Source organism: Solanum dulcamara, chromosome 4 (genome assembly GCF_947179165.1).
Source record: "Solanum dulcamara chromosome 4, daSolDulc1.2, whole genome shotgun sequence".
Classification (NCBI taxonomy): domain Eukaryota; kingdom Viridiplantae; phylum Streptophyta; class Magnoliopsida; order Solanales; family Solanaceae; genus Solanum; species Solanum dulcamara.
The window spans coordinates 20,209,877-20,229,528 of NC_077240.1; the positions used below are offsets into that span (position 1 = coordinate 20,209,877).

Below are 19,652 nucleotides of genomic sequence, written 5' to 3' on the forward strand. Positions count from 1 at the left end.
TATACATGCAGCATTGTCTTCATATAATATTGTTGGAACGTCTCTTTTCAAAGAAAGACCACATGTTTCTTAAATGTGTTGAGTTATTGATCTTAACCAAACACATTCTCGACTTGCTTCATGAATGGTTATTATCTCTGCATGATTTGAAGAAGTGGCAACCATAGTTTGCTTTGTTGAACGCTATGATATAGTTATACCACCACATGTAAATAAATAGCCTATCTACGATCGATCCTTATGGGAATCAGACAAATATCCTGCATCTGCGTAACCAATCAATTGTGACGGGGATTCATTCGAGTAAAACAATCTCATATCAATGGTCCCTCGGAGGTATGTGAATATATGCTTAATTCCATTTCAGTGTGTTCGCGTTGGGAAAGAACTAAATCTTTCTAACAAGTTTACTGAGAAAGTTATATCTGATCTAGAATTGTTGACAAGATACATTAATGATCTAGAATTGTTGGCAAGATACATTCAACACCAACAAGTTCTTTATTATTTTCATGAGATCGAAATTGATCTTTATTAATATCAAGAGATCTCACAATCATTGGGGTACTCAGTGAGTGTGCTTTATTCATGTAAAATCTCCTTAAAATATTTTCTGTATATGTTGATTGATGAAAAAATATCCCATTTGCAAAATGTTCAATTTGTAGACCAAGACAAATTTTTATCTTTCCGAGGTCTTTTATTTCGAACTCCTTTTTCAGACATTTTACTGTCTTTGAAAGTTCTTCCAGAGCTCCAATAATATTCAAATCATCAACATATATTGCTATTATGACAAATTTAGATTCAGATTCGCCCTAATTATTTTAGCCCATATTAAGATTTTTGAAGTTTTATTGAACAATTTTCCCGAGAATCTTTATATATTTCAGGCATTTTAAATCGTTCAGGAATTTTCATAAAGATATCGTTATCCAAAGAACCATATAAATAAGTTGTAACAACATCCAGCAGATGCATGCCAATTTTTTCATGAACTGCCAGATTTAAAAGATACCTAAAAGTGATTGCATCCATCACAGGAGAATATGTTTTCATATAATCATGCCGGGTCTTTGCAAAAATTCTTGTGCCACAAGTCGTGCTTTATATCTGACGACTTCATTTTTCTCATTTCTTTTTCGCACAAAGACCAATTTGTACCCCACTGGTTTTATATCTTTAGGCGTTCGGACAATCAGTCCAAAAACTTCGCATTTTTCAAGTGAAGCTAATTCAACTTGAATTGCATCTTTTCATTTGGCCAATCATTCTTCTGTCTACATTCATCTACAGATTTTGGTTCAAGATCCTCATTTTATTGCATTATTTTCATAGCAACATTATAAGCAAAATTATTGCCGACAATTATATTATTTTGGTTCCATATTTTTCCTGATGAGACATAATTTGTCGAATTTTTTTAATCATTTTCAGGCGCCTTAACCTCTTCCAAGGTTTTATCAATTGTTATGTCTCCTCGCTTATCTTGAGCAGGTTCTTTCATATTATGACCATCTTGATTATTTTCTCCTTTTCTTTTTTGAGAATTTTTATCTTTGGAACCGATTGGTCTACCACCTTTTAAATGTGGTTTAGACTAATTTGCATTATTTAATTGTCCTACTGGGACATCAACTCGAATTGGAGCATTAGAAGCTGGGATATGGGATTTAGTAACTCTTGATAGGTCAGTGAATTCATCTGGTAGTTGCTTTGCAATATTTTACAAATAAATTATCTTTTGAACTTCATGTTCACATTTATTTGTATAGAGATCTAAATGAGATAGCGATAGTGCATTCCAATCTATTTTTTTCAGCTGCTTATTTTCTCCTCCTAATGATGGGTATACTGATTCATTAAAATGACAATCAGCAAACCTTGCAGTGAATAAATCTCCAGTCATAGGTTCCAAATATTTTATGATAGAAGGAGATTCATACCCAACATATATCCCCAATCTTCTTTGAGGCCCCATCTTTGTGCGTTGTGATGGAGCAATTGAAACATGTACTGCACACCCAAATATTCTAAGATGGGAAATGTTTGGCTCCTGACCAAAAGTCAACTGCAATGAGGAGACTTTATGATAACTTGTGGGTCTGATCCGCACAAGACTTGCTGCATGCAAAATAACATGACCCCAAAAATGAGAAGTTTTGTTCTCATAAGCATTGATCTAGCAATTAATTAGAGACGTTTAATCAATGATTCCGCTAGACCATTTTGAGTATGAACATGAACAACCGGATGCTCAATTATTATTTCAGTGGACAAACAATAATCATTAAATGCCTGAGATGTGAACTCACCAGCATTATTAAGATGAATTTTCTTTATTGCATAATTTGAAAATTGTGCTCTTAACTTGATTATTTGAGCAAGTAATCTCGCAAATATCATATTACAAGTTGATAATAAGCACACATGTGACTATCTTATAGATGCATCTATTAAAATCATATAATATTTAAATGGTCCACATGACGGGTGAATGGGTCCACATATATCACCATGTATACGTTTCAGAAATGTTGTGGATGCCCACTTTGATTACTGATGGTCTAGTAATCAATTTGCCTTGAGAACATGCAACACAAGAGAATTCTTTAAATTGAAGAATCTTTTGGCTCTTCAAAGAGTGTCCATGTGAACTCTCAATTATTTTGCGCATCATATTAGAACCGGGATGGCCCAACCGGTCATGCCAAATAATAAAATCATTTGAGTTAGCAAACTTTTGGTTTTACTATGGCATGTGTTTCAACCATGCTAATATTTGTGAAGTATAAGCTGGATGAAAGAGCGAGTAACTTTTCAAGTATAAACTTTTTGCCCGATATCATTGTAGTAATATAAAGATATTCATTCTTTTCATTATTTGTAGTCTCAATATAATAACCATTTTGACGAATGTCTTTGAAACTCAATAAATTTCTTTGAGATTTACTACAATATAATGCTTCACTAATTGTTAAATTTATTCCCCTAACAAGTACAACTTTAGCTTTTCCGGATCCTTCAATTAATCTTGCACTATCAGATATTGTATTAATATTAGCTTCTTTCATAATCAAATAAGAGAAATATTTTTTATCCTTTAAAAATAGTGTGTGTTGTAGCACTATCAATAAAAACACATATCATCATAATTGATTTTGGATCGAACTGATGACTGAGAAATTTTCATATTCTTCATAAATGAAAAGAGATACATTATAAGAATGTGAAAAACTAACAACATAAAAACTTTAAGAAATTGCACTGCTTTAAAAAATATTTTAACGAAGTACATCATAATATTATACATAATAAGAAAACAATAACTATTTTATAAGATTTATCCCCGTTAAATGATCAATTCCTCAATCAATACTCATAAAGTCTTCAGCTTTCAAATGAGTAATATTTGGTAGATCTCTGAAATCTTCATCTTTATAAGCAATATTTGCTCAATATTTTCATGTTTATTTGAGGGGTTGCTTCATCATCATCATTTCGAAAATTCAAGTTTGCCTTCACATTATTATCTCTTCTTTTGAGAGAGGCTTGATAAAGTTTCACAAAATGATCGGACGTATGACATTCACGTGCCCAATGATCCTTCATACCACACCGGTGATAAATATTGGATTTACCTCTGGAAGAATTATTTTGAGGAACTTTATTATTCTCATGTCTATTTTCATTATGATGACGATAATTATTTCGTTCTCTACCACGTCCTCGCCCACGTTCACGACCACTACCGCGGCCGCGATAATTATTTTGTCTTGATTCAGACTGATTATACGCTGCTACAACATTCGCTTCAGGGAATGGAGCAGATCCAGTGGGACAGGCTTCATGATTTTTCATCAACAAAGTGTTATTTTGCTCAGCCACAAGTAAGCATGTAATTAATTCAGAATACTTCTTAAATCCTTTTTCACGATATTGTTGTTGTAACAACACAAATTTGAAGCGTGAAAAGTGGAAAGAGTTTTCTCAAGTAAGTCATCATCAGTGATAGAATCTTCATATAATTTTAACATGGAACTTACCTTGTGGATGACAGAATTATACTCTGTCACAGTTTTAAAATCTTGAAAGCGAAGGTGAATTCAGTCATATCGGGCTTTTGGTAACACCGTAAGTTTTAGGTGGTGATACCGATCCTTCAAATTAGTTCATAATTCAAGAGGGTCTTTCACAGTTAAATACTCAGTTTTTAATCCTTCATGAATATGATGACGGAGAAAAATCATGGCCTTTGCTTTATCTTGACTTGATGCGTTATTATTTTGTTTAATAGTATCACCAAGACCTTTAGCGTCAAGGTGAATTTCTGCATCAAGGATCCATGATAAATAATTTTTTCCAGAAATGTCAAGTGCCACAAATTCAAGTTTTGATAAATTTGACATGATAAATCTGGGATAAAAATTAATTTTAGAAATAGAAAAGACAACTAAAATATTTTTTTTAGTAGATATACCTGATATAGAAGTTAATTTTCTGAAAAAAATTAAAGCTTCGTGCTGATAACGTGTTATGAAAATAAATTTAACTTGACAAAATAATAAAAAAAAGAGAGTAAGACAATATAGAGAGAATAGAAATAATTTTTTATGTGTGTATATAGACAAAGAAAAAGACAATTTGTTGCCAATTTTGACAAATTGGCAAGTGGACGAGTCTCATTTGGATGGTGAGATCCACCACTTGCATAATAGTGATAAGGTTATTAGTCCAAATCATCTTCAACTTAATTAAATGTGAGAAATTCATATTTGTCCTCTTATTAAGAAAATTTCCACGCTTTGTAACGCAATTGCTGACATCAGAGTTTGGTTTAAATTTCAAAATATGTTGGCGAAAGAAAATACCAAACATGTGAATATCTCTAGATGTAGACATAATATTAGTGTATTATACATCCTACTATTTTTTTGTGCTGGTTTTTAATTTATGCCTTAAAGATTAATATTTTTTTATCTACATAAATTTATATTTTTTTATCATAATATTTCATAAATTACAAGTTATATTTGGACATGACTTGAGTTTGTAAAGAACTTATGTCTTACTAGTCATAAGTTCGATTGTTAAGAAATAAAAATAAAATAAATAAGCTTATGTGAACGTAAAAAAAAAAATTCAAGCCCCATAAAAAAGTGCAATTTTATGAGTGTGTATTATACCTTCCCTATTTTTTTGTGCTGGTTTTTAATTTATGCCTCTCATAATACAGACTAATTTTTTTTGTGTGTGCGCATATATTTATATTTTTATATCATAATATTTCACAAGTCACCTGGACATAACTTCATTTTCTAAAAAACTTATATCCCACTTATCAAAGTTTTGAGTGTTTAAAGCTTGTGTGAATGTAAAAAAACAAAGATGAAACCCCACAAAAAGGTGGAAGTGTATATAAATAGACATAAGCTTAGCAAATCAATACACAAACATGGGAGATGAAGTGAAGCTTTACAGGACATGGTCGAGCCCATTTGGTTTGAGGGTAGTTTGGGCGCTACATATAAAAGGGATTGAATATGAAGCCATCTTTGAAGATTTAAGCCAGAAGAGCCCTCAACTCCTTCAGTATAATCCTGTTCATAAAAAGATTCCTGTACTTGTACACAAAGGCAAACCAATCTGTGAATCACTCGTAATTCTTGAATATATCGACGAGACATGGAAGGAAACAACTCCTTTGCTACCTGAGGATCCTTACGAGAAAGCCATGGCACGCTTTTGGGCCAAATTTGTGGAAGACAAGGTAAGATACCATTGATGATCTGTTAATTTCAGAAAATTTAGAAGAATTCCTGTCAACTATTTTCATCGTATCTATATAATTTGACTTTGGGCCACTAATAATTGAAAGACAAAGTAAAATAACTTTGATGATCTGTTAATTTCAGAACATTTAGAAGAATTCCTGTCAATTATTTTTATGTATCTATATAATTTACTTTTGGCGACTAATAATTGGAAGACAAGGTAAAGTACATCTGTTAATTTCAGAATTTTTGTCAACTATTTTGATGATCTATATAATTTGATTTTAGGCCATTAATAATTTGTGGAAGACGAGGTAAAATACCATTAATAATCTGTTAATTTCAAAACAAAAATATTTTTAGAAGAATTCCTGAAAACTATTTTTATTTATTTAGATAATTTGACTTTAGGCGATTAATTTTATTAAATTGCATCATACTAGTGAATATACTCGTACCTTTTCCAAGAATGAATTGATCATTTTCATTGATATTTGTCTTTCATGATCTGCAGCTTCTGCCATCAATATGGAGTGTTTTCACAGGAAAAGGAGATGAAGAGAAAAAGGAAGCTCTTGTTCCAGCAGTGCAAAACCTAGAAACCATTGAAGAGCAATTGAAAGAGAAGAAATTTTTTGGTGGAGAAAGTATAGGATATTTGGACCTTGTACTTGGTTGGATGACATATCTTATTGATGTGTTTGAGGAGGTAATCGATCTGAAATTGTTTGATGCAGCCAAATTTCCTCTGTTATCAAGATGGATGAAAAACTTTCATGATGCTCCAGCAATCAAACAATATTTGCCACCTCGAGACAAATTAGTAACCAAATTCCAACTGCTGCATGAAAAATACCAGACAACAAATAATGTGTCTTAATAGTTTATGGAAATAACAACAAACTAAGTGTGGAACTGTTTGTATGATCAAGTACTTTTGGATGCTTTTTTTTTTTTGGACTATTTATCAATAATAATACAAGTCTTACATAATTGTTCTTTCTTTTTTTATGAGGTAAAATAATTTTATTAATAATTGGGGAAAGTTCCGATGTACTAAAGAAGAGAACCTATATCAAAATATGATTATCAATTCAATCCTCTGTACAAATAGGGAGTATACCAAAAAACAAATAGAGGCAAAACACAACTTTACATTTGTTGAAATCATTTGTATTACTAATACATAATATTAGTAATACACTAAGACTAAAAATGTATCAAACAAGATATTAATAATACACAAAGTTAATACATATATTATTTTTTCTAATACAGCTTCTGAATTATTTAGTAACATGTGTTAAAAGTGATTGTTAATTCACTTTTCCCATGATATTTTTTTGGGTAATTATTTCTTAACCTTGTCCCTTCTATTCTCTCTATATCATAAAAGTAAGGGGTAAATTATGAATCACTTTTCTTAATTAAATTAAAATGATTAAAGAGACTTTCCTCAATAATGATTTCAACTGAATTAAAACGAATTACTTTCCTGGTAATCCATCAGAACTTTGGAAAAAGTTCGAATATTCGTTATCTGAAGACTTTAAGATTCCGCCTAATATTGGTAAAATTGCAATTTTATACCAAATAATAATGAATGCAACATTTCATTGTATCTCTTTATAATTTAGAAAATAATATACTACTACGTATTAGATTATGAACAAAACGGTATAACATTACATAAGTTTAAGAATAATATTTTAAATATTAAACCTTGGAATAAGACATAAAAACACACCTAAATTGTGAAATTATCAATTGCACACCTAATAAATAATGTGTCCTATAATTGGATAACTGATATTCACAATAGTATCGTAATTAAGTTCTGTAAAAGCAACAATTATTTGACAAAGAACAAACTTGGTCATATCGTATGATAATTAGGAGTGAAACATCTATATGTACAATGAACCTTCTTCGTCGGGGATTTGAGTTAATATACGATCCCACTTTGGAGACTTCCTTTCGGAATTGGTAGGATTTCATAAGGTATGACAATGGTGCAGCTTTGCCAAAAATGTTTGGCCGGCAGTTGGCCAACAAAGCTTTAAATATTCAATCTGCCCTCTCTGATTAAACTAAAGAGGATTTAATAATAGCAAGTTTACCATTTGCCATTTGTCAATATTTCCATTTTTCAGCCTTCAATATTTCATCCTTCTATGGTCATGACTGGAACTAGTAATCTTAACTTTTTGAAAAATATTCCATGTCATATGTTAAATATATAAATTGCTGTAGCATCTGCAATTAAACTTGATATCTCTGTAGAATCCTTCAACAAATAAGATAAACTAGTTTATTGCAGTAATGAAAAGATCTTCTGAGTGAAGTAGTTCATCAGTCACTGTAAGATTACATGTAACATTTGGACAGGAATTGACCAAAGCCATAGATAGTGTTACTGTTTCAAACATGGATAAACAGGACTTTCTTCCAAGTATCTATCTCTCTCTAACTCTGCTTGAGAAGAAGATGGCTTCTTTCACAATTGAGGACTTTGTTGGAAATGGATCTCTGCAAGGACTTTTACCAAAGCTGCTGGAGGAAGGCTGGGATGATGTACCAACCTTGAAGACTATGAATGCAGACGATATGAACACGTTGAACATGACTCAACGACAAAAGGTTCTCTTTACTGATAAATTCACCCTTTCTTGTATATTTCTCAAGAAAATCATCTGGGGTTCATCTTCATATTGTTTTGCAAATCTGTGTCAACAATTTCCCTAGATAATATGAAGTATCACAAGAATTAAGTGACGACAACAGAAAAAAGATAATAATGCTTCTATGTGCTTAATCAAGAGTCCTAAACTCCTCCATTTCATTTCTATGTTATTGCTCAAATTAAACTATGGACAGGAATTTGTCAGGGCTGGTTTTCTGCACATCTGAAAAGTTAATGAAAAAAAAAAGATATTGCTCTGATGATTTATTTATTTCCTACTCAAGGATGCACTAGAAATCAGGTCATACCTGCATCATCGTGCACTGATGCAATATGCGGATACGCTTGAGGAGTCTGGGAATTCCCTTCCTGAGCTTCTTAAGCTAAGTAAAGCGGATCTTACTTCAAAGTATGGAATGAAAAGTGGCGATGTTGCCCGTTTTACAGACAGAACTACAGCTTGTGGGGGCTCCAAGTGAGCGGTTTTATTGTATGAATAGCATTAATGGATTTGTATGTGTTAAGAGTCTATTGAGACTGGCAATATATCTGTTACTTTTGAATCACATAAAGCAGAAGTGTCAATATGTAGATTGTACTCAACTAGATATGATTGATGGATGAAAAGATCAACAGAAAAGAAGCTCATGGTCATGGATCTACCAGTTATATTTCTTTTCTTTGATGTACGTACAAACCCATACATGATAAGTGGACTGATATTTGCGGTTTACATGGTTGGACTATTGAATTAAACGTCCAGAACAAGGTGGTCCACAGCAAGAAATTTAATGTACCCTTGACCTACCAAAAAAGAAATATAATAGTATACCTTTTAATGCATCACTATCTTCTACTTCCAAATGACCAAGTAGGCACACTATTCCACCGGAAAAAAACAGGACCTTCAACGACAATGATCAAAATTAAAACAAATAAACAAGAAAAGACAAAAGTGCAACCATTTATCTGAACTACTGTCGCAGCATAAAAGAGTTTCTAATGAAAATACCTGATAATGAGTCGACAGAAATACACAGAAGTAAATAGAACTTGAGATGGCTCACAAATTCTATTACAGCAGTTTTACCTTTAAAAAGTAGAGACTTACCAGATATGGAAGTCCTTGTTAGAGTAGGTAAAAAGTTCCACATTAGTTGGGGAATGGACTGGTAGTCTCCTTATATGGACTTGGGAAAACCTCCTCTCATGAGCTAGCTTTTGGGGTTGAGTTAGGCCTAGGTGCCATATCTTTATATGGTATCAGAGCCAGGTCCATCCCCATTTGGGCTCCCGGTCCATGCTCCAGTTGGGCTTGGGCGTGAAGGGGGGTGTTAGAGTGGGTAAAAAGTCCCACATTGGTTGGGGAATGGACTGGTGCTCTCCTTATATGGACTTGGACAATCCTCCTCTAATGAGCTAGCTTTGGGGGTTGAGTTAGGTCCAGATGTCATATCTAATCGACTACTGCACCAATCCTGCAACTAAAGGTAGAAACGTAGTACAGGAGATATAGCTCGAAATCTCACAAATCTAATAGCAGAAAGATATCTCACCTCCAGATTGTTTTCAAATGATAGTACCTCAATTTCCTCAATTGCAGGGATCTTTCCATCTTTTAAGTATTAGGAAGGACAACAGACTTTAATTACCAGCGGTCTCTGCAGCTACATGTCCCATCCTTGAACAAGTGAAAGCGATTTGCATCTCTAACTAGTATTTCCCTCTGAACAATTTTTGACACATACTTGGTCCAAGTGTGGCAATCCCCACAAACCCTTAGATTCTTCATTACTTGCAAAGGAGAACCTTCTTTTGTGTTCAACAATCCAAATGCTATAGCAAGTCTTTCACTATGCCCATAAAGCAAATTTATCTTCTCATCTTCATCGACATCATGCAAAACAAATTTTAAGTCAGCAACATAACCTTCCTTATCCATTGTTCTATTGAGGTCCTCTATGAGCTCATTGACTTGCTCGAATTGTTGAAAGGACCTATCACCAGTGCCAAAAATAAAAACTCTGTTACAAATCTCAATCCAGCTACATCCTGGGTCTTTCCTAAGTCCTCTAGCTTTCAAAAATTTTCGTATTGTCCTCACTTGGTCCCACTTCCCTAAGGTGGCATATACATTGGAAGCTAAAACATTATACCCAGGATCATCAGAGTTCAATTCAACAAGGCGTTCTACGACACGCTCAGAAGTCTCGGTATCTCCACTAGCTCGACAAGCACTAAGTAGAGCTCCCCACATACTTGCATCAGGCTGCAGCGGCATAGAAAGGATAAAATCCTCTGCTTCAGCCAGTAGCCCAGAACGTGATAAAAGATCAACCATGCAAGCATAATGTTCAATCCTAGGCTCAATGTTGTATTTATTTCTCATTTGGTTAAAGCATGCACGGCCATCTTGCACTAAACCAGAATGGCTACATGCATATATAACGGAAACAAAAACAATATGATCGGGAATAGTACCCTTCTCCTTCATCTGCTGAAAAGATCTGAGAGCCTTCTTTCCTTCGCCATACATTCCATATGCAGAGATCATTGCTGTCCATGTCACCACATCTTTAATCCTCATGTGCTCAAAGACAAAGATTGCATTTTTTAAACTCCCAGTTTTAGAGTACATCTCGATCAGTGCATTTCCAACAGGGACATGTGACTCAAAATTGAACCTGATAATGAAGCCATGAAGCTCTTTTCCCTGTCTTTTAGCAGCAAGTAAGGAGCACAAAGGCAGAGAACCTAAAATGGTAACCACATCTAGCATGATTCCTTCCATTCTCATCCTACTTAGCATCTTTAAACCTACATAACTTTCCTCATAATGGCTACAGGCAGCAATAATAGTATTCCACGTTACAATATCTCTAGTACTCATGATCTCAAATTGCCACACTGAATGCTCCATTTTACCACATTTCGCATACACATCTAGAAGAGCATTGGCCACAGTAAGAGTGGAATCATATCCTCTCTTAATTATATCACAGTGAAACTCTCTTGCAAAATCCACGTCCATCAACTTTGTGCAGGTTGAGAGAAGCGTCACAAAAGTGACAGAATCAGGTTGCAAATCTATCCTCATTATCTTAAACAGATCTACTGCTTCTTTATTAAACCCGCTTTCAACATAACCACTAATCATTGAGTTCCATGAGACCAAATCCCATCTTTTCATGTTGTCAAAAACTTGCCTTGCAGCCACCAAATCACCACATCTTGCATACATGTTAATTATGATATTGCAAGCGGTCGTGTCACATTTGTATCTGTTTTCCAAAATATAGTCATGAACATATCTTCCAAATCTTAAATCCCCCATATGCCCACAAGCTTGCAAAACAGAAGTAATTGTAAGCAGGTCTGGCTCGTAAACATAAACCATTTCTCGAAACAATTTGATGGACTCCTGATATAACCCCGAGTGAGAAAACCCACAAATTATGATATTCCAAGTGACAATATCTCTAAATATCATCTCATCAAAGATTCTCTGACAGTCCAACAACCTCTCAAACTTAAAGTACATCGAAAGCAGTCCATTACTCACAGTCATATCCCCCTTAATGCCACTCTTCTCCACCAACCCATGAACTATTTGTCCCTGTTCAACCTCCATCAAACCCCCACAAGCAGGTAAAAAACTCGACACAGTAAAAGCATCAGCGACAACACCTGATAACCTTCCCTCTTGAAAAGCGTCTAAAGCCTCTTCCCAATACCCATTCGCACTATACCCTGAAATTAAACTATTCCAGGTAACCACATCTCTACTAGGCATTTTATCAAACACCTCACGCGCTCTCCCTATTTCGTTCATCCTTGCATACATATCAATCAAAGCATTACATATATACAAATCTGATCCAAAACCCATCTCCAAAACATCAGTATGTACAATTTTCACCATTTCAAGATCCAATAAACTGCCACACGAATTTATTATCGAAGGAAATGTATAATTATCAGGCTTAACATTTAATTTTCTCATTTGGGTATAAAAGTCTAATGCTTTAGACCATAACCCATTATGGGCCATGGCTCTAATGACAGTGTTCCATAAGTAAATATTATGGGTAGGTGAATTTATGCGGAAAATGGACAATGAAGAAACAGGGTCTTTGAATTGGGAGTACTTTGAGATGAGTTTTCCACAGAAGAATGTTGATTGGTGCTGGCCTGAAATTACTATGAGAGAATGAACTTTGTGGAGATCACTTCGCTTATTAACAGAAGATAAAGCTCTTAAGATTAAAGAATGGAAGCAGTATTCGGTTCTTTCGCCTACAATGCCAAGCTTTAAGGACTTCATGGACGGAAAAATCACGTCTTTGGAATTTTTGAAACCAAGAAATTTTATAGTATTCTCTCACACTGAACCTTTTGGTACGTGGGACGACATAAGTAAAGATATACCAGATGCCTCAAATTATGGAATAAGTTTTTTTAATTTTGTTTCGAAATTATTATTCTTTATTTCAGTATCCAACGACTTAGACTATAAGCTTTGACGGTTATGTTGATTTTGATATTTGTTTTAGCAATCTCATATTGTAATCTTATTGATATTCCTTATATAATTTGCAATATTTCTGTGCTCTTACGAGAAGATTTTGGTTAACAAAATGAAAGCGAAAGATTCGTACGGATTGTATTAATTAGTTGAACTTATGAGTTAATCATCTTGAATAGCTGTGAAAAAGTAAAGACAATTTTTTAAGATTGTAATGAAGAATATCCTACACATTAATGATTCAATATAAGCTTAGTCTAACTAATTTAGAGTCCGTTTGGATTGACTTATAAGTTACTTATAAGCTGTTTTCAGTTTTTTTAAGTGTTTGAATGACTAATTTAAAATAATTTTATACTTAAAATAAACCCTCAATAAATAATTGAATTTGTTTGAATGAACTTATTTTAAGACTTTAGGACGCAACTTATTTTTTTCGACTTATAAACTATTTTCAGCTTATAAATTGCTTAATATAAGTCCATCCAAAGAGGGTCTTAAATTTGAGGTATGATAATTGTTACATCAAATGGAATGTCTTTGTTATTTTGATGCCGGCTTTCTATACCAAAGACAAACTATTTAATCCATGTTTTTTTAAAAAAAACTCGTTCAGTTTTAGTTCAAAATAACATGTAATTGGTCAGTATCCTATAGTTGACTGATAGAACTCGACCAATCAAGCAAGGTAGATAAGACTGATGGAAGGGATCTAATTTGAAGAAGAAAGTCATTTGTGCATTGATTCCACGAAGAAGTTCAGGATTCATAATTTGAGCAAGGGTCTTTCTCCTATCTATGGTACAGTATCTTGTGAAGAGATTTTCGGGATTCCGCAGATGCAGCTTGGTATATAACTTTATGGAGATAATAATTGGTCTGATTAACCATATGAATAGGACTTTGACATCATCAGTATAATACATTGCAACAAGTAGCTACTGAGTAAAGTACAGCATGTGTACAAGTAACTGATACCAGTGCCTCAAGAGAAACAAATAATAAGAGAAACATTCAATTACAGATGAGGAAGTCACAAAGTTCAAGAGAAACAAATAATAAGAGATATCAAACAGGTTAGTTTCTCATTGTATAGTAATCACAAGAGTCATCCTATGCTGCCATCAACTATTTACATGTTTTGTACAGAAACCAGTGTATCCACTGTCAGGTAAATGAATGTGTCAACAGTGGCAGACCTTTCAAATCCAATAATGATGGTGTTATTCGAGTTAATCTGATCCAAGTTTCTTTGTACAATCGGAAATTGCACGCTGGTAACTTATAATTAATCAGTCTCCTCTAAGAAAAGGGAGGCATCAGCACTATAATCTCAAGACACCTGTACATGAATTATGGATGTAATCAGAAAGCCTTGCAAAGGTTAGAATTCACGTTAGACGAACATTGTTCCCTTATTGGACTATTGTTGACACACAATCTGCTTCGTTTTGGTTCAGATATCCTGCAATGCAATATCGCTGCTGCAAGCACATCAACTAAACCAGACTCCTCGGATTCTTCAGATTCTCTGTTCAAACTTTCACACCTTAAATCTTTAGTTTCCCCATTGAGAGATTTACTGCATCTCTTCTTTCCATCTGATTCTAGTCTAGAGGTAATGGCTGGTATTTGGCTTGGTGTTCCAGAGAAATGCTTTGACTTCAACCTGACGGACACTGTCTTCAAAGTGCGCTCTGTGTAGAACAGCATCCATGGATGGCCTGAAATACATCTTTAATCAGTAATTTGAAAATAAAATAAACAAATGTTCATAATTATTTGGTAAAGCAGATCAGGAAAAAATTAACTAAGCAAAAGAACGACAAAAAAAATTAATAAATAAATAAAGGTGGGTTCGTCTGTGTGCAAACCAGTGCAAAGTAACAGAAATTGTCAATATGTCAATGGCTTTCATTATTCAGATTGTTCTCCATAGTGAAAATCATGTATGATCAAAACGAAATACGAATCAAAAATTGTCAGCCCAGTTACCTACTTATTGAAGCAACTAGCAAAGAAATCAGTCAGTTACAAACAAAGTAAAATGCTTACTTAAAACTTCTTCAGCAGTAATCCTTGCAGCAACATCCCTTGTGAGAATCCGCTCAAGAAGATCCCGTGCAGGTTTAGATACAGATTGCCATTTTTCAGAGTGAAAATCAAGTTCCATGCTTTTAATTGCCTCAAAAAGAGCGTCCAAAGTGTCCCCTTGAAATGGAAGGACACCAACCAGTAGAGCATGTAAAAGAACACCAGCACTCCAAATATCTGCTTTTTGACCATATTCCCCTATAAGAACTTCAGGGGCCACGTACGCAGGACTTCCAGCCAAACCACTTAAACTCTGACCTGCATTATAGAAGTTACTTCCATAAACAAGGTGGAAAGTAGAGTTAAGATGAACATATCTGGCCCTATACTTTGCTGAGTAACATATAATTCCTCATCCTTCAGAAAAGACCAAATAAAATAAAATAAAAGGAAAAGAAACCAAAACATTTTTATACTAAAGCAAGAGAATATGCCACATTTTAACATTATTTCAGATGTACTTTGGGTTGTTCCATGTACATTATGGGAATCAACTAGGAGAATTCAACAGTCAATTGGCAAGTAACTTTATGAATTGCTCAAAAGCATCATGCATAGAGAGGAAACTCAATTAAATGATGACTAGTAAACTACATTCACGATCATAGATTTAGAAAGTTTACTTGAGGTGTTCCTTGAAGGTAGGTTCTACCAAATTACCATCTACCTATGGGGCCAGGCAAAAATCCTGAGAAGTGTATGCATTTCTCCATGGAGTATTCTCCCTTACAGTTCTTTTTCCCGAGGAAGTACTCTTTAGGAAGTTAGACTTCTATCATTTCGACTTTCAATTATTTGCTGATGTGGGGTAATTTACTCAACGTCTATAGCCCATATAACTTGAGTGGGTTCACTACAAAAAAGGAAAAGAGAGAAATTTTTGTTTCCCTTACTCCCTCCCCCCCCCCCCCCAAATATCCCCTCCCTATTCCTAACTCCATGACACCACCTCTGTCCTGCATAGCTTGGTTCTTGCGGCTCTGAAATTGTATTCCCTCCTTTTTCTGGTTTACTTGGACTTTGTGTCTTGTTGAAGCTGGATTATATCACTGTTCGATTTTGTTAGTGAAATTACTCCTATCGAAGTTTCTTTTTCCTTTTTAGGATACTCCCTGTACGTTAAATCCTACATATGTTATATTGTCTTTTGAGAAAATAAGTTCCAAGATACTCCTCATGCCTTGTGATGTCTACCCACTCCAGTAGTAGTCAAGCCTAGATTAGACCAACCACAGAACTTGTAATTAAAAAAGGTAGAACATACACTATTAGAAACGAATAGCAGTTGGAAAAGATATGAAACCAAATGCTAGGAAGAAGCATTGCTACTAAGACTATACCAGCAAAAGGTCCCATAAAAATGAAGCAAACTTCCAACACCTGGTAAACATGATGGTGCAATAAGTAACAACAAAAAAAAAACAAGTGTAACATTTTATTAAATGTATTTTTCTTTATCTAGAAAAACAATCAAGTGTGACATATATAATCGGGTTCCAATGCAAATGTTTACCACTGGCAATCCTCATAGCCAAGCCGAAATCTGCAAGCTTTATCTTCCCAGAAGCAGTTAGAAGGATATTCTCAGGCTTAATATCCCTATGTACAACTCCCATATCATGGCAATATTGAATCACCAACATCAAATCCTTAAATATATTAGCAGACTTATGCTCTGAATACCTTCCCTCCTTGTTCATCTCGTCAATCAACCTCCCACCAGAACACAACTCCATCACCAAATGAAAACTTTCCGCATCCTCATACACCGAATGCAATGTCACCACACCCGGGTGCCCCGATAAGTGTTGCATTATCTCTACTTCCTTATGAACTGTCTCTTCCCCTTTAGGCAATGTCTTGCAAGCAAATTCAACACCAGTAACCTTACTCCTACACAAAAAAACAGACCCAAATTTACCTTTCCCTAAAGCTTCCCCCATCTCATAATCATTTTCAATCTTATTCTTCCTACCCATTTGAGTAGCTGCATCTATACATCCTATCTTTCTCTTAAGACCTCTCCCACACAGACTAATCGAAGAACTCCCACTCGGCGGGGCAGTTGCAGCAAGCCTATTTCTACTTCTACAAGACCCAACAGTAACCTCACAACACAACCCATCATCATCATCATCTTCCTTACACCTTTTCTTCAACCTTCTAGAACATTCCTCTAACGAAAAATGGGTTTTCAAATTCGATATCGAAGATCCCGAATCACGAGTCGAATTCCACATCTCTCTCTGTTTAGGGCACAAAATTTCACATCCTTTTCTCTTGTTCTTCATCAATTAATCACAGTGTACCCCAAATTATCCAAAACTAATCTAAACCCAATTCACGTATCACCTAAACAGTGACACTGAAAATCTTTCAAATGAAAAAAACACAGAATTCAAGAAACGAACCTCGTACGACAGAAAGATGAAAAAATAGCCCCAAAAAATGAGAAAAAAACTTGAGGGATGAATAGGTATAACAACGGGTGAGAATCTTCCAGAAATTTTAAACTTAAGCAGAAGCAAAACAAATTTGCATTGAGATCAAATTGATTTAGGTTTGCGAAGTGAAAGGGGTTCTAGAGAGTGTTTACAAAGAGATGAGAAAAAAAATATCTATTTATAAGAGCGTATTAATAGTTTAATACTTCCTATCCTACAAGAAATAGGAGTCAAAACATCATAATTATTTTAAGAATATTTTAATATATAAAAAGTTGTAATTCAAATTTAAGAAATTTCATTTAATACATTTGCGAAAAGCTTTAAAGTTTAGGAATAAACTAGGAACCCATGTTTAATGTAATACATCTAATTTAAATAATTTGATTTTTTTCTTAAGCGTATAGAGTATTTCTATAGATTAACTAAATAATCACAAAATTAGTAGCTAGATGTTGATAATAGTATTATTGGAATTAAAAGTTCTCATTTTCTATCGTTATATTGTACTATTATTTTTAATATAAAAGCAAATTATAAAAGTTATCTTATTTAATTTTAATTATATTTTTGTAATTTGATAAAGACATAGCCAATAGAGTAAAGAAAAAAAGAGTAATGGAGAAAAAAGCTCACAGGAAAAGGGAAAATAATTATTCATATACCAAATTTTCAAAAATGGAAAAGGGGAATAACCATCTAGAACCTAACATAGAAGAAAATGTAGATTAGGAAATGAATACAAAAATGTTTTTAAAAATAGTTTTAGGTGAAAAAGTCATATCATTTTTTGTAGTATGTCTAAGTGCAATTGATTAGATTATGATATGTTTGTCAATTTGATTCAATAGATAAACTTTGAAATAATCTATCAACTAGTAGGTTACCATAAATTTCAATGATGAATCCAAATATAACTAAAATCCTAAATATACAAAGTAAGATTTTGACATGAATTATTTCAAGTTATGAAAAACTTAATATTTTTCAAATAAAAAATACATTGCTTTTCACATTTTTTCTTTTTTCAAAAAGCAAAATAAAAAAGGAGGAAATATTTGTTCATATTAGCAGGATACGTTGTGACCCCTTATTTGATTCATGTTGATCGGATTTTTGCATATAGAGGACTTTTAATCAAATTTATAAAATATGATAACATTTTTAAGAAAACGTGTAATAGCTAGTTTAAATTGCCACATTCAAACTTCACATCAATGATTTCAAATAGTATTTAATTTTCATATTTGTTGAAGTTCAAATTGCTATACCAGAACTTCAGGTCATTAATTTTAAGTTTAGTGTAGTATTTGTACCAATTTTTTTATCTGTGTTGTTGATTATGGTATGTATTTGATATCTTTTGTATCTCTTCATTTGTTATGACATAAACAATAACCGTAAAGTTTTTAAAATGGATCGAAGCTAACTGTGATATTCTACCTTAGGATAAGAGTCACACTTCAATTAAATTTGAATTTGTATATTGAAAGACTCATTTTTTGAGGTGTCACTTCCAATTACAGGATTATTTTCATTCTTAAAAGTTCGAATACAGACCTCAAATCAAGAGAGTAGGAATCTCAATCATCCCATTACAACTCATATTGATAAAGATGAACTTATTTTCATGCATATGTGTTTTCTCATCAAATTTTTTGATACGTTGCATTTAAAATAAATACACACGATATGCAAATTATAACAAGTATTTAATTTGAAATTGAATAAAAAATTGGTTCTAATAATATGTCTGGCTTATGCATCACTACTTTGTCATCTTTGAAGACTTGAGACGGAATAAAAAAACTTGTTCAATAAGGCCTATAAAAAGATCTCGTTTAACACAATATTTTTTTTACATGCCTTTTAAACATAACTAATTATGTATCCCGAAGGTATTATACTTTTTATTTTCTTGAGAAAAACTACATGTGTGTTGCCTAATCAAATGATTAGCTTTATAATTAGGCAAATATATAATTTAATTTCACAATTCGAGTCTTAATATTTTTAATGGTTAAAAATTGAAAAAATAAATACATTTTTCAATGTTTTTCTTATGTTATGACACACACATTCATCGATTTTTTTTTTTTTTATAATTCTATTTCAATAAATCTATATATAAT

The 19,652-nt window shown here is 33.4% G+C and overlaps 3 protein-coding genes across 9 annotated transcripts; 1 reads left to right on the top strand and 2 right to left on the bottom strand.

Moving 5' to 3' along the window:
• Positions 1-5,430: 5,430 nt before the first annotated feature.
• Positions 5,431-6,767, top strand: LOC129886851 (glutathione transferase GST 23-like). Its single transcript, XM_055961726.1, has 2 exons — positions 5,431-5,770; positions 6,289-6,767. Exons 1-2 carry the CDS (start codon positions 5,456-5,458, stop codon positions 6,652-6,654), a joined length of 681 nt encoding a protein of 226 aa, XP_055817701.1. The 5' UTR covers positions 5,431-5,455; the 3' UTR covers positions 6,655-6,767.
• A 1,295-nt stretch (positions 6,768-8,062) lies between these two features.
• Positions 8,063-12,914, bottom strand: LOC129886852 (pentatricopeptide repeat-containing protein At3g03580). 7 transcript variants are annotated; one of them, XM_055961731.1, is made up of 4 exons: positions 9,569-12,914; positions 9,290-9,362; positions 8,766-9,012; positions 8,063-8,515 (listed from the first exon to the last, which is right to left on the bottom strand). In XM_055961731.1, the coding sequence occupies exon 1, from the start codon at positions 12,779-12,781 to the stop codon at positions 10,106-10,108; it is 2,676 nt and encodes an 891-aa protein (XP_055817706.1). In that variant the 5' UTR covers positions 12,782-12,914; the 3' UTR covers positions 8,063-8,515; positions 8,766-9,012; positions 9,290-9,362; positions 9,569-10,105. The 7 variants fall into 7 exon arrangements, with proteins under 7 accessions (XP_055817706.1, XP_055817707.1, XP_055817704.1 ...); XM_055961732.1 differs by having other exon boundaries at positions 8,766-9,935; positions 10,014-12,914; XM_055961729.1 differs by having other exon boundaries at positions 8,766-9,941; positions 10,014-12,914.
• Positions 12,915-14,041: 1,127 nt separating this feature from the next.
• On the bottom strand, positions 14,042-17,683 carry LOC129886854 (serine/threonine-protein kinase PEPKR2-like). Its single transcript, XM_055961735.1, has 3 exons — positions 16,590-17,683; positions 15,038-15,334; positions 14,042-14,706 (listed from the first exon to the last, which is right to left on the bottom strand). Exons 1-3 carry the CDS (start codon positions 17,365-17,367, stop codon positions 14,348-14,350), a joined length of 1,434 nt encoding a protein of 477 aa, XP_055817710.1. The 5' UTR covers positions 17,368-17,683; the 3' UTR covers positions 14,042-14,347.
• Between the last annotated feature and the right edge of the window lie 1,969 nt (positions 17,684-19,652).